Source organism: Leptopilina boulardi, unplaced genomic scaffold, assembly GCF_019393585.1.
Source record: "Leptopilina boulardi isolate dan_hultmark-lab unplaced genomic scaffold, ZJU_Lbou_2.1 LbouV2_38, whole genome shotgun sequence".
NCBI classification, from domain to species: domain Eukaryota; kingdom Metazoa; phylum Arthropoda; class Insecta; order Hymenoptera; family Figitidae; genus Leptopilina; species Leptopilina boulardi.
Window position 1 is genome coordinate 3,411,311 of NW_026137951.1, and position 14,599 is coordinate 3,425,909.

General features: G+C 26.3%; 4 protein-coding genes across 9 annotated transcripts in view; 3 read left to right on the plus strand and 1 right to left on the minus strand.

Annotated features, from left to right (window-relative positions):
* The first annotated feature begins 147 nt into the window (after positions 1–147).
* Positions 148–2,223, plus strand: LOC127288130 (exodeoxyribonuclease). 2 transcript variants are annotated; one of them, XM_051315410.1, is made up of 7 exons: positions 148–372; positions 671–940; positions 1,021–1,147; positions 1,208–1,351; positions 1,447–1,590; positions 1,723–1,903; positions 2,024–2,223. In XM_051315410.1, exons 1-7 carry the CDS (start codon positions 340–342, stop codon positions 2,139–2,141), a joined length of 1,017 nt encoding a protein of 338 aa, XP_051171367.1. In that variant the 5' UTR covers positions 148–339; the 3' UTR covers positions 2,142–2,223. The 2 variants fall into 2 exon arrangements, with proteins under 2 accessions (XP_051171367.1, XP_051171366.1); XM_051315409.1 differs by lacking the exon at positions 148–372 and adding an exon at positions 428–609.
* A 168-nt stretch (positions 2,224–2,391) lies between these two features.
* Positions 2,392–7,400, plus strand: LOC127288128 (phosphatidylinositol 4-kinase type 2-beta). 2 transcript variants are annotated; one of them, XM_051315407.1, is made up of 7 exons: positions 2,868–3,029; positions 4,146–4,236; positions 4,892–5,010; positions 5,087–5,579; positions 5,709–5,971; positions 6,146–6,285; positions 6,358–7,400. In XM_051315407.1, the coding sequence occupies exons 1-7, from the start codon at positions 3,000–3,002 to the stop codon at positions 6,452–6,454; spliced, it is 1,233 nt and encodes a 410-aa protein (XP_051171364.1). In that variant the 5' UTR covers positions 2,868–2,999; the 3' UTR covers positions 6,455–7,400. The 2 variants fall into 2 exon arrangements, with proteins under 2 accessions (XP_051171362.1, XP_051171364.1); XM_051315405.1 differs by lacking the exon at positions 4,146–4,236 and having other exon boundaries at positions 2,392–3,029.
* A 203-nt stretch (positions 7,401–7,603) lies between these two features.
* LOC127288242 (uncharacterized) lies at positions 7,604–10,093 on the plus strand. The gene is made up of 6 exons (XM_051315598.1): positions 7,604–7,745; positions 8,144–8,415; positions 8,503–8,823; positions 9,007–9,256; positions 9,402–9,673; positions 9,850–10,093. The coding sequence occupies exons 1-6, from the start codon at positions 7,683–7,685 to the stop codon at positions 10,091–10,093; spliced, it is 1,422 nt and encodes a 473-aa protein (XP_051171555.1). The 5' UTR covers positions 7,604–7,682.
* The window catches only part of LOC127288127 (signal transducer and activator of transcription 5B), a 32,814-nt gene continuing 28,098 nt past the window's right edge, over positions 9,884–14,599 (minus strand). For 3 of the 4 annotated variants that reach the window (XM_051315401.1, XM_051315403.1, XM_051315404.1), the window contains one exon: positions 11,546–12,977. In XM_051315401.1, the coding sequence (XP_051171358.1) occupies positions 12,809–12,977 (169 nt within the window). In that variant the 3' untranslated portion in view covers positions 11,546–12,808. Of the gene's footprint in view, positions 10,032–11,545; positions 12,978–14,599 lie in introns of those variants that run through there. The other variant, XM_051315402.1, reaches the window with a different exon arrangement.

Here is a 14,599-nt window from a genome sequence, read left to right on the forward strand (position 1 = left end):
GAAAAATAAATTGATAGAGAATAAAAATTAATGTTTTAAATAAGTAAAAAATGTTTTTGAGAATAAAAATATTAACCGATTCACATACTAAAAAAGGATTTAATTTTTTCTTATTGGAATGTTGGTAACTCTGATGTTAAAATTTTTTTTAAAGACAAATTCACACTGTTCGTGTACACATCCCGCCAATTTGCCATAAACGCGTATTTATTTTCGTTCAAGTTTTTTTATAAAAATATTAAAAGTTTAGAAATTAATTCAATATAATATTCTTAAACATAAACTCACCTTGAGTTGATTTTAAACAGGTAACACAGAAATAGTTATAAAAAAAAGATAATGCCGGCCAAACGAGGTAGAGCAAAGAAGCAGGTTAGTTTTTCATCTCTCCTTTGTTATTAACACGTTAATGTCATAATCTGAAAGAAATTCTTCAACTAATAATCAAAGTTAAAAGAATATTAAGCAATTTTTTTTTAGTGTCAATTATTTGTATTTATATAAAAAATGATTTGTCATAAATTTCTTGTTTACGTGAGGAGTTTGTGTTTCACAAAAGATTTAACATTGTCGTTAAAAAATTGTCACATTCATTCAATAACAAAAAAGGTGATTTTAAATCATTGTATTGATAATTTTCATTAATTAAATTTTTTTAATTTTTTAATAGGCAGTTGAAGAAGAAGGAAAAAATGAAGTCACGAAGGAAATATCAAATAAAAAAAAGATAAAAAGAGATTCAGATGAGGAAGAAGTGAAAGAAGAGCCTGTGGCAAAAAAAGCCAAAGTAGATACAAAAGACACGAAACCAATGATAAATAAAGTTGATTCAGATTTAAGTAAAATTGATTTCACATGCAAGAAACTTAATGCCGATAAAGAAGCTTATAATATTAAAATCTGTTCCTGGAATGTATCTGGTATTAGGGCTGTAATAAAAGTATGTATCTTTTATTTTTCAGTTCAGAAAATAAAGAAATTGTGTATCTTTATTATAAGGAAAGTATTTTCCCTTTTTAGAAAAATGGATTTCAATACATCAAAGAAGAAGATGCGGACATTGTTCTATTGCAAGAGGTGAAATGTAACAATGCAAGTTTACCAAATGAAGTAAAATTACCAGGATACGAGCGTTATTTTTTGGAGAGTAAGTAATTCAGTGTGAAAGAAGTTATTAGTAATAATTAATAATATTTTTTTCCCTCAGGTAAGAAACCAGGATATTGTGGTATGGCATTTTTTTCGAAAATTAAACCAATTAAAATTTTATACGGATTACAAAATTCTACTTTTGATATCGAAGGTAGAATTATCACAGCGGAGTTTGATAATTTTTACGTAATTAATGTCTGTAAGTATAATCAAAAATTAAATTCCAAACAATGAAAATAAATATAAAATTATTCAATACAATTTTTTATTTCATTAATTTGAATTTTATTTTAGACGTTCCTAATTCAGGCACTAAATTAATGAATTTACAAAAGCGATTGGATTGGAACAAGGCATTTAACGAACACGTTATAAAATTAGACAATAAAAAACCAGTTATCATTTGTGGAGATATGAATGTTGCCCATCAGGAAATAGGTGAAATAATTAAGTTCAATAATAGAACATAATTTGATAAAAAGTTTCCTATATACATATTGAAAAAATGAATATTAATGAATTTGAAAATTTTTTAAGGAAAATATAATTTACTATTCTTTTTTTATGCAGATTTAACGAATCCAAAAACAAATACAAAAAATGCTGGTTTCTCGCCAGAAGAACGAGAAGGAATGACAGAGCTTCTCAAGTTAGGTTTTGTGGATACATTCAGGGCAATGTATCCTGAAAAAACAGGCGCTTATTCGTTTTGGTCCTATTTTAGAAATGCTCGAGACAAAAATATTGGATGGTATGTAAAATTTTGTTAATTGTTTTAAATTTCATTTTTTCATTAATTCGATTTTTTTTTAGTTTTTAAAGAAAATTAGAAAAGAAATTGCATTTGAAAACATAATCAATAATTTTTCAGGAGACTGGATTACTTTATTGTTTCCGAGCGAATTAAAAATAAAATTTGTGATAACGTGATGAGAGACAAAGTTTATGGAAGTGACCATTGTCCTATTGTACTTTATGCTCATTTATAAATTGTTTAATTTTTAAATGTTTCTAATTTCTATTCATTTATAATAATTTCTATAATTTTGTAATAAAATCTCAATATGAAAATTATCTGTGTCATTAATTTCACATCTCGTTTATTTACCTTTTTCCAATATATGTAGTCTATTTTTCACATAAAAACGCAATAACTAAAGATATTTAAATTTAGCGCCCTATGCTCCTATTGGTCGAACTCAAGAATAATAAGATGGCGTCAAGATCAGCTGATATCGTCTGCTGGAATGACGGATAAAATTGTTGGTTAAAGTTTCGCTAGTGCAAGATCACTTTTCAAATAAAATAATAACCGTGTTCAATGTACACAAATTTGTGTGTGTAGATAGCAGATACAAAGATTTATGAAACAAAATCCGATGACGTATAGATAATAACTCGAGTGCTCCATGTTGACAGCACCCGAGAAACGCGGATTTAATCGCAAACGTCATTGACAGGTGGTGCAGGAATGTCGCATAAGCAAAACAGATAGAATTTTTATTCGTTCGATATTGTTGTGTTGTGATTTTAATAAAAAAAAAAAAAAAAAGAAGAGTGAATCGTGATTGATTTGGTTGTAATGAGTGATTCAGATCAGCAACAATTATATGTGCCTTACAGAGAATATCAAAGTCAGAATAACATCATTCCCACAGGCAATCTCGTGGAGACTGATGCACTTGTCGATCTTTCATTAACTCCTACAAATAATTTGCCTCAAGACGAAGAATTTCCTGAACTACTACCGGACGTCGCCTTTATTCCAAATCTGAATTGCGATCAAACAATAGCCATTGATTCTCCTGGAATTGACCGGGAGAGTCAACCTCTCCTAGGTCGTCTCGATGTCGATGTCTCCTACAACCGCTTTCCTGGTATTACTTTATTACTATTATATTAATTTTAATCTTCCCCCCCAATCCTCAAATCCGACTAAACACTTGTATACTTAAGTGAACAAACATCTCTTTTATGTTCAACTATCACAAATTAACAAATAATATTAATGAATCAAGGGACTTTTAATTAGTTATTTTAATAAGTGAAATCTAGTAATTCTTCTTATGACTCATCTCTTTGTTTGACGTACATAAATAATAATAATGACAAAAGAACAATCCGATTTATCAATTATTAACCTAATTTATTTTCCCTTCATTCATTTTAATATTCTTATAACCTTATTTTTTTGTCAGTTTATGAAAATCTTTTCTGAAAAACGTATATATGTTTTGTTATTAAAAATTAAACCAGTTTCGAGTGTTACAAATATCTATAGAGTAAAATATTTATTTGAATTAGCGTTATTCAAGATTTATTTTTGACATGCAGCCAACAATGTATTTTGACAAAAAAATTTGTTGACTCCACAATTTGCATAAATCGTTTTGAATTTCTAATGTGTAGACAATAATTGTTATTGAAATTTTACCTTGTCTTTTTTGCAAGGACATAATAGGTAATGTAAAATAATTCCTATCATTTTTATTCAACACTCTTTATTTAGATTTTTTTTTAAAAATAACAAAATTCTTAAACGATAATTTTTATCTCAAAATGTTTAATGATTAAACAATAATTTATTGATTAGTCAAATGAACACATTTTTCTTTTAGAATTTATTTTCAATGAACTATTGTTTGAATTTTAATATTTAAAAATATTAAAATTAAAATATTATTTCATTACCCAAATAAACTACTTTTCTACAATTGAGAAATCATAATAAGGTAATATAGATGAACCATGTCAAAAGTTTTATATTATTTTTTAAAATTCTAAATAATTATAGCTTGCAAACCAGCGATAATATTTAAAGTAACACATTTTTAACGATAAGGTAGAAAATTACACAACCAGTTATATCCGATAGCTTTTTGATGACGATTTTCACTAAAGTATTAGTAAAAAAAAAAAAAATAAAAATAACTTGCCTACGCGTAAGACTATGACATATTTTATTCTTCTTTGTAAATACTTGGGACAATCAGGATTTCGACAAAATTTCAAGTAGCAGTGACACTATGACGGAAAACGGATCAATTCTGGAAAATTGGGACAACTGGTCACTTTATTATCAAGGTATTTTCGTTATTTGGGGAATTTTTCACATGGGCAAATGGCACATTTCAAAAGAGATTCTTATTTTCACTTTTTTTTATAAATTAATGAATTATTCATAAAACGCAAAATTCAATTTTCCATTGAATTACGATTCGATTATATAGAAAAACTGCAATTTTTATTTTCTTAAATTTTCGATTACGCTTTAATTCTACAATGAGAGTAAAGAAAATAGAGGAAAATTTTCTTTCTATATATAAGTGAAACGCGATTAAGAAAAAGAAAATTTTTTTCGATTATAACCTACGAATTCATTATTCAAAATGAATAATTAAAAATTTTAACAAGATGGGGAAAAAAATTGGAAAAGTTTTTAAAACAATTTATGTAAAATTGAACATGAAATATCCTACAATATGTCAATATTGTAGTTAACGGTATTGTTTATTTATCCCAAGAAAATTGTTTGTTTCTGACAATATTGCATATATTGTCATCACGACTTCGTTAAACGTTTTTCATAGTTTCATATAAATTATTTATTTCTATCAATTGGACCATAATCTGACACAAGGTTACATCATCTTTTTTTTTTAACGTTACTAATACGTTTCATTTTTTAATTCAATCATACACGGATTTATTATCCTTTTCTTTTTTTTTTTTTTTATAGACGATCCATCGTTTACCGATCTGGTGTGTGAGGCCGAAACAGCAATAAACAATGGAATTTATCCTGAAAGAATTTATCAAGGCTCCAGCGGAAGTTATTTCGTCAAGAATCCTCAGGGGGTAAATTTTTAGAATTGACACACAAAACGAATTGAAAAGAAGAAAATTGTCTAAAATTAAATTGTTTTTTTTTTAGAAAACAATAGGAGTATTTAAACCAAAAGACGAGGAACCATACGGAAGACTGAACCCAAAATGGACAAAGTGGATGCACAAACTCTGCTGTCCATGTTGTTTTGGAAGAAGTTGTTTAATTCCAAATCAGGGATATTTAAGTGAGGCTGGCGCAAGTTTAGTGGATCGAAAACTTGGACTTGGAGTTGTACCTAATACGAGAGTGGTGAAATTAGTTAGCAAAACGTTTAATTATCCAAGATTTGATAGACAAAAGGTGAGAATGAAACAGGCAATTATGGAACAATTTCCAGCGGTTGGCTCACATTTCAATCGCATTGGACTACCACCAAAAGTTGGATCATTTCAATTATTCGTTGACGGTTATAAAGATGCGGATTATTGGTTAAGACGCTGGGAAAATGAACCACTTCCTCCACATCTCGCGCGAAAATTTCAACTTCAATTCGAACGATTAGTCATTTTGGATTATATCATTAGAAATACCGATCGAGGTAAATATTTTCACATTGTGTATGATTACTTTTTTCAAATGTAATTTTAACTTTTCTAATTTTATTCCCATATGGAAATATTTTTTTAATAGGCAAATGTTTGATATTGAAAAAAAAAATCTTTCGCAGGTAATGATAATTGGTTAATTAAATACGAACCTCCAGCAAAAAATAGTCCGGAAAGTGGAGACGTAAAAATTGCAGCAATCGACAATGGTCTCGCATTTCCTTTCAAGCATCCGGACTCGTGGCGTGCATATCCTTATCATTGGGCATGGCTTAGTCAAGCTAAACAACCATTTAGCGAAAGGACCCGAGAATTGGTTTCGGTTCAGCTCTCCGATCAAAATTTTGTACAAAATCTTTGTAATGACTTACATCAATTATTTAAGGTGAGAGAATTAATTCTTCCAAAAATCTGTAAATGTGCAAAGTCAAAGTCAAAGTCAAAAAAAAAAAAAAAAAAAAACAAAATATATAATTTTATATAATACTTATTACAAAATTTTACTTTTTCAGAATATAAAATGTTGATTTTTATAAAATACCTTTCTTTTCTTTTGCAGCAAGATAAAGGCTTTGATCGACATAATTTCGATAGGCAAATGAGTGTGATGCGGGGTCAAATATTGAATTTACAACAGGCTTTAAAAGACGCCAAAAGTCCTGTACAACTTGTACAAATGCCAGCTGTAATTGTCGAAAAGTAAGAAAATTACAATTTTTCTAATTTTTAAATAAGAAAAAAAAAGTATTAATAAAAATATTAATTTTCTAGGTTCTCTAAAGGAAATGGAGCGCAAAAATTATTCTCCTTCTCAGGCGCATTCACGCAACGCTTCCAAAGCAAAAGTCCTTTCTTTTCATGGTGTTGAAACATTTTTAATCATTAAAATCAAGAAGATTACGAGATGTTTTTATCAAATATATATATATATAATATACAAAAAAAAAATGCAACTTTCTACATCGATGACTACCTAATTTTTTTCTCTCTTTCTCTTTTAAGATCCATTGACCATGGAACGTTACTTTTTAATTAGTCCTAATATGTAGGATTAGTTGTTAATTAATCTATACATGATCATTTTAATTGGGATACAAATATTATTCATATGCTTATTATACATTGTATAGAATAAAATATATTCATATGTTGAAGTCAGTTTTCCCTTGTCAAGCACGTTTCAAAAAAAAAAGCCAGGGATTTATTTATTGACAAGGCAAATCGCAAACGTATATATGTACAGATTTTATCTTAGGCTGTCGAACCAAAGCTAAAACTTTGAATCGATTAATTAACTTTTATAGCGTTTGTGCCAAGAAAAATGTATTATTGAAAAAAAAACAACAAAATATCATTGTACATTATCTCCGTGTATTTCTCTGGGTCCGAATTATTGTCTCCAATAATAATTAAATGCGCCTCATTGTCAAATAATTGCGTCGAGATAATAATTATATTAAAAGAAGACAAATAACTGAGCAAAAATTGCAATTAAATGAATTAATTGTATGCATGAAAAGAAAAAAATTTAGCGATAAAAATATTCAGTGATTAAAAAAAAAAAAATTGTATGATGAAATAATTGATGAAAATTGTAAGAAAATAATCGACTGAAGAAAAAAAAAGGGAAATGAAAAAATTAATTAATTTTTAAATTAGAGAGAATTGGAATTACAAAATGGAAGAAAATTTTATGACCGCTTACGGATAATATTGATAAGTCAATATTTCCTGCCAGTTATTAGTAAAAGAAAAACTGTTAAAAAAAAAATATTTACGAAATTTCCATGAAAATAAAACCCTTACGTTTGTAATCACTTTGTCTAATTTCTCATTTTATTAGACAAATTTTCCTTAAAATTTTTGTTACTATTTATGTAGAAAACACTTAGTTTGCCAATTTTTACGAGCATTGAGAGTCTAATAATATATCTTATGTTTTTATAACCAATCACTAACTGTCAAAAACAATTTGACACATTTCATCATTGCTTATATTTTTTTTACAATAGAACCGTTTTTTAAAATATAAAATCGTATATAATTCAACTGACATGCATTTATAAGGAACAAAAATCTTAGAAAAACAAAAAAAAATGGAAATTGTAGAATTTTCTCCAAGAAAACCAAAATTTTCGACGTTTTTCAACAATAATCAAGTAATTTATATTCTTTCTATGAAATTTGAATCATCAAAACAAATATTTTGTAAATAACATTTTTAATAATTATTCAAACTAGACAGCTGTGTATAATTATGTTAATTTGAATTCTTTAAAAAAATTGTTCTCATTTTAACATTTATTATTATTATTAAAAAGTGTGTTTCAATTGTGTACTTAAAATGTACCTAAATCGTACTGTTAGATAATGTCCTTATTTTCATGGTATACACAGAAAATATATTTAATATATAAATTACATTTGAATATTTAATTTACAATTCTTCTCCTTTAATTAATAATGAAAATTCATTTGAAAATTACTCTCATAGTAATTAGTTTAAATTTTTAAATTCAATCATTAATGTAAAATTTACAAATTAAATTTCATTTAGGTTTCAAGAAGATATGTGCAACCACCTCGCATGCAATCTTTTGCACCACGACAAAATTATTCACCACCGAAAAATATTTTAGATACACAAACAACTTATCATCTTTCCTATTTAAATGAAAATCAAAATCAACTCCCTCGGTCTAAACCTTTTTATCCATCAAAAAATTTGTATATTTCTCCAGGAACAATATCCGATGACACTACTAGTAAAATGAGTTACAAACCTAATTGGACTTTCGTCAAAACAAAACCAATAAAACCAATAGTTAGGTAAAATTTTCCTCCTTTTACAATTTTTTTGTTTTTTGAAAAAAAGTTTAAAAATTATTTGTTATTATTTTATAAATACGTAATTAGACAAATTGTAAATGGAAATCCTGTGGAATATGTGACAACAGCGAAACATGATTTCATTGAGAAAATTAGTCAAAAACCGGAAATTATCATTCCAAGTGGAAGTATACGAATTAGTAATGGATCTTTGGATGGTTCTACAACTACCAAATTATCTTATTTAAATCCCGGAATTATGCAACCAGTTGCAAGTTGTAAACCACAAAATACTTATTATCCAAATGTCGAGTCAATTTCAAAGGATACAACTCAAAAATTGAGTTTTCAACCCTATTGTTTGCCAAAGAAGGAAATTTACCCTTGGAGCCAAAAAGCGATTTACAGGTAATAATTAAATTTCCCTTTCTGTAAATAGTTGTTTTTTTATTAATTTATCTTTTTTAAAATAAAAATTTGAAAGTTAAAAAAAAATCTTATTTTTTTCTCATTTTCCAAATAAAATAAAATTTGTTTCCTTCAAAAATTATTTGTGAACATTTTAATAAAATACACAAGTTTTCGTCACAGACCTCCTCAAACATCAATGGAAGGTCAAACTACATATGGCAAAAGTTTCCCGGAAGTTGATCTTTCAATGAAAGAAAAACCCATTATTCCAAGGGCAACAAATTTGTTTCCATCTGGTGGTGAATTTGTCGAGAAAACAATCTATCGAGAAACTTTTCAGCCACGCAATTCGCAGACAGTTACACCAATAATTCCCTGCAGTAATATTTCCCTCTCTAATAAACAAATGTCCAGTGAAACAACAAGCAAGGTAAATTAAAAAAATAGATTTTGATACATGATCCTGTGGTCAGAAACTTTCTATATTTGACAAGTATCAGAATAAATGTAATTGAATCCCTATTCATCGAGAAAAAAATTTTTTTTTTAAATATTATTTTCTCCCTTTATCTCAGCTAAGTTATCAACCGGTTCGCGGAGAAAAGCGCATACCAATTTTTCCACGTCACGGAAATATGATAGAAAATGGTTCAATGCAATTTGAAACAACTACCAGTTATGATTTTAAACCGAAAAATTTAACAAAAATAGATGTCACAATTCCTTGCAATAATATTCAAATCGCCGATAAGCCATTTGAAGGAATAACAACAACGTCATTATCTTACGTGAATCCGGGTCAGATAATTCCTGTATCTAGTTTCAAACCCGCCGCCAAGTATAATAGGTACAAAATATACATATATATATAGGTATATATTTTACTTATTCAATAATTATATAATTATTGCAATAAGTAAACTGAACTATTATTCAAATAGATTAATTAAAAACAGTGGATATAAAATAAATAAATAGAAAAAAAAGATAATTTAAATAAAAAATACCTTGTATATATTTTAGAGCCGACGCTAAAGTGGAAGGTGACACGGTGAATAAATTATCGTATCAATCTTGGGATATTCAACCGAGGGAGAATTTTCCATGGTCACGTCAACGTAATTATGAACCACCAAAAAAATCTATGATTGGTGATTCAATATATCATATGAGTTATCCTGTTCCTGGATATTACATCGAAGATTCTGAAAAAAATTCTAACCGTAAAAATCAGGAAAATAGCAGAAAGGAAATTTTCGCTAATTAAAAAATAAATCAATCTATTAAAAGGAAAAAATAAACATTTTGATATTTGATGTAATTTAAAAAAAAAATCTGTGCTTTAAACATTTTTTTACTATCGAATAAACGATAATAAAACAATCTTTAAATATTTGTAAACATTTAAAAATATTTATATAAATATTATATATTATATAATATTTATATACAATTTTTAAGTTTAACATTTCTGGGAAATTTTTACAAGAAAATGAAAAATAATTTTCGAAATACTTTAAGGAAAATGTTAAAGGATAGTTTAGTTAAACTTAACATTACAGTTAAACTTAAAATATAGATGTTTATTACCAGTGCATTATACATGCGTAAACATATATATATGTATATATATATATACATGTACGAAATTCACACGTAGTATACATTTAATTAGCCATTGGTGTACATAATAGCTTAATTAATTTAACACGCACGCGGTAAAATATTTTTTGATAATAAAATAAACTCTAATCTTTGACAAAAAAAAAAAAAAAAAAAAAAAAAAAAGATTGTTTTACAGACATTATCAACATATTTATTTTATTCCAGCAGATATAGCAGAGCTCACAAATAACGCATTTTTCAATAATAATAAGTATAATGATAATAATAGGCACTATAATCTGGCAGATTATTATCATGATTAAAACCGCTTCAATTTAATTAAAATTCCCAGGAGATTATTTAATAAAAAACAGCAAAAGTACATTTTCAATTAAAATATTAACTGCGTTAATTATTAATATTAATCAACGGTTTTAATCAATTTTTTTTCTGCCTTGTAAATAATTTTTTCTTTGGATGTTCATTCAAAAATTTTAATAAAAGGCTCATATGACGTTAACAAATAACGTAGGAGCAATAGATCAAAAAAATTTTCACTTTATAATAATAAACATACGTCATTTTTACTATATATATATATAGAATCACCTGCGACTTAAAATAATCAACTATAAACTAAAAGAAAAATTTCTTTTTTAAAATCTAAAAAAAAAAATGTGTTAATTTTTTCGTTATTACAGTTAGGAAAGTCCTGAGTTAAACTTGTTATAGCAATCGACAAAAAAAATAAAATTTTTCTACTACTTCATTATATAGGAAAATATTTTTCATATAAATATGTATGTAATTTCAATGAAATTGAAACAAATCGATTGCACAATCAATAATAAACGTTGTATAATAAATCCTTACTTTCGGATGTATCTTTAAATGCATTTAAGGCACATTTTTACTGACATCCCAGACAATATTCATCACAAACATTTTTCCTTTCTGTATTATCACGTATTTAAAAACAAAGGCAATATTATATATATTCAATTCCAAATACTGGTACAGATTTGTTATTTGTAAATATAAATATTATATATATACGCTATAGACATAAATTTGTCAAACTATAAAATTTTATCTGAATGAAATTAATAGAAAATACAGACTTTATAATTTTATTTTCCTTTTTTCTTTAAATTGTACTAACAACCTTAAAAGGCACGAATGTCTCCTTTATTTTTGAATCAAGAGAACATTTATTTTCGAAAAAAGGCGTAAAAAATGTACTTTATTTTTGTTGTCATTTTTTCTTTTTGTAAAAAAAGAATATTTTCAATAATTTTCATTAAAAAAAAATCTCCACATTTCTTTATGTACCTTTTAGTAAATAAAATCAAATACTTCCTTGATATATATATTCTAAAAAAAACTACGAGTCGAAAATTTTTTCACATTCCAGAAAAATGTGTAAAAGGTAGAAATTCTTCAAAAAAAATATATTTATGGTTAAAAATATTTAAATTCGAATTTAATATTCCATACAATAAAATTATTGTCGTTTAAGGTTGTTGCACAATTTAAAACAAAGAATATTTTGAGTTTCAATTTCCATTATTTAAAGTTTTCAAAGTAATTGAATAAATTTTTTTTCCTGATTTAAATATTTCTTAAAAATTTTACTATAATTGAAAATAAAAAAGTAAAATAACTTATTTTTTTGATAAAAAAAAAAAATCATTTAGCATTTTCTCTGAACATTATTAAAATCGTCCTTTTTTCTCTAAAATATTAATTAAGGAACTGTAATTATTAATTAATAGTAATTATGTAATTAAAATTATTATATCAAGACAATTAGTAATCTACTGTATTAATAAACGCAATATTAATATTTTAACAATAAAGCAGCAAATAATTTCCATACAAATCATTTAGTAATCAATGATTTAAAAAAACAAACAAAAATTGAAACTCAAAAATTATTCATGTAACGTATACGTATATATATATTTTTTTTTTTTTTTTGCAAACAATTTACACGAAGTTTCACATTTTTTTTTCTGTCATCAGGTACTGACAATAAAAAGGCACTGAAATTAAATATTATTTAAAAACAAATAAAAAATAATAATGTCACCTTCGAAATTTGGAGCCATTATTTTTTTTATAACATCCCACAAATAACATAGTCAGTCTCAGCCCAAAAAAAATTAATAATATTGCACACATTAATAGCTGTATTTTATATAGACATAAATAAGATTATTGTATGAATCTTGTTTGGCTAATAATTAACGAATTTCTCGTGACACTTAAAACAAAATGCCCCTCGCATTAAATTTCGCGTGACGAGAATTATGACAATTTTGGTAAATGAAAAACCATAGAAAAACAAAAAAAAAAAAAAAAAAAAAAAACATACCTACTGAGGTCTTGCATAATTCTGGATGAATTCGGGGAAATTAAAATTGCTGATCTGTTCTAGGCTGAGGTTTTCTTCGACAATAGGAAGATCTGGACCCATCATATCGACGTATTCCATGTCCGCGTTTGACCGTCCAGTTCCCGTTTGGCCAAGACCCGGAGCGTAACTACAGGATCAAAACACAACCCCAATCACTGGCAAGCCTTAATCAATATAGTATTTACACATCAACCAAAAAAAAAAACGAAACTTTTCAATTTTATCAGGTTTTTGTGTTAAAAATTGAAGCAAAAGTCGGAAAAAGCCGGTACAACACGGCAGAATGCGCTATTACAACGAAAGAAATTTCGAGAATTTAATTTTTTCATTTTTCTCAAGCAACATTCTACCCTATTGTATTTTTTTAAAGAACACTCTACTCGGATGCCAGTTTATTGTTAACGAGTAGTGATTGGAGTTGCGTTCAATCGCTTTTCATTGAATTCTCAATTTTTACTTTTTTTTTTTTTTATTTCATTTTTTGTAGTTGTACCGGCTTGCTCCAGGCCTTTGCCTCTATTTTTCACATTAGTGTTCACATTGTGTTAATTTTAAGTTTGTTCATCATGCAGCAGTCTTTGTCAAAAATTAACAATGAAAATTAAAAGAATTTTCTAAAAACATTCTTCATGTTGAGTAATTTAATTGTAGAAAAAAAATTAAATACCATATTACACGAATTGCTTAAAAAAAACAACACATTTTAAAAAAAAACATTTTTACGAACCTTCCAAGGTTTTTTCAAAGCCGTGGATAAGCCGATTCAAAAAAAAAAAAAGAAAAAAAAAACTAAAAAATGGTTTTCAACCAATAATTTAGTTAATTATTACTGATTCTTTATATACCTAAGATATGCACTTCAATAAAAAAAAAAATTATATATTTTAATCATTTGTAAGTAAAAATTGTATTTATTTTCTAAGTAGGTAAATATGTACGACCGAGTGTTGAATGTTTAGTTTTGAAAACAATTTTCGTGATCAAAATGTTTCACTCTTTTTCCATCACAGTCATTTTTTTTTTTTTTTTATAAATTATGAATTTATAATATTATATATTTTTTTTATATAGCACTATAACCTTCTTTTTTTAAAAAAAGGACAATTTTGTTCGAAAAGACAACAACTTTCGAGATAAAAATATGTAAAGATCACAATATCCATTCAACACTCAACTGTGGTACAAAAACTCTGAGTGACAAATTACTCACGAATATATCTATATATGAAAAAATTAAGTATCAAGTATATTTATAAATTGTATTAAAAAATGTATAAGATTTGTAAAAAAAAAAATCTTCCAAAAACTGCAATCGATATCGCACCATTAAATTGATAATACAATGAGCAACGTGTAGCTCTATAAAAAATTGAGAAAAATAGAATACTGATATAAATATTTGTACGGTTGTAAATATGAAGATGCGCATTTGTCATTTAATTAAAAAAAACCAACATTTTTACACTTTTCAAAAAAAAACAACTTTGAAATCTCAACTCTTATTCTCTATAATCAGTGATAAATCGCATCTAAACTTTATAAGTCTAAATTTTGCTAAATAAAAAATAAACACATTCAAACAATTTATTCATTTAGGAAACAAAACACTACTAAATTAATCAATCTCTAGAATAAATTGCACGATTGTCAATATAGAACTTATCTAACTTTTCTAAATATTAAAAAAACAATTTTTTCTTAGTCAAATTCTATCACATTAAATATTTTTTTGTCATAAAAAAATGAGAT

Excerpts from the sequence above, each read along its gene's own strand:
- LOC127288130 (XM_051315409.1), top strand. The coding sequence starts at position 508 with ATGATTTGTCATAAATTTCTTGTTTACGTGAGGAGTTTGTGTTTCACA. Across the intron at positions 1,148-1,207 it reads CGAGCGTTATTTTTTGGAGA|GTAAGAAACCAGGATATTGT; the intron begins GTAAGTAATTCA and ends TTTTTCCCTCAG. Across the intron at positions 1,904-2,023 it reads CGAGACAAAAATATTGGATG|GAGACTGGATTACTTTATTG; the intron begins GTATGTAAAATT and ends ATAATTTTTCAG.
- LOC127288128 (XM_051315405.1), top strand. The coding sequence starts at position 2,735 with ATGAGTGATTCAGATCAGCAACAATTATATGTGCCTTACAGAGAATAT. Across the intron at positions 5,972-6,145 it reads ACTTACATCAATTATTTAAG|CAAGATAAAGGCTTTGATCG; the intron begins GTGAGAGAATTA and ends TTTCTTTTGCAG. Across the intron at positions 6,286-6,357 it reads CCAGCTGTAATTGTCGAAAA|GTTCTCTAAAGGAAATGGAG; the intron begins GTAAGAAAATTA and ends TTAATTTTCTAG.
- LOC127288242 (XM_051315598.1), top strand. The coding sequence starts at position 7,683 with ATGGAAATTGTAGAATTTTCTCCAAGAAAACCAAAATTTTCGACGTTT. Across the intron at positions 9,257-9,401 it reads CCAGTGAAACAACAAGCAAG|CTAAGTTATCAACCGGTTCG; the intron begins GTAAATTAAAAA and ends CCTTTATCTCAG. Across the intron at positions 9,674-9,849 it reads CCCGCCGCCAAGTATAATAG|AGCCGACGCTAAAGTGGAAG; the intron begins GTACAAAATATA and ends TATATATTTTAG.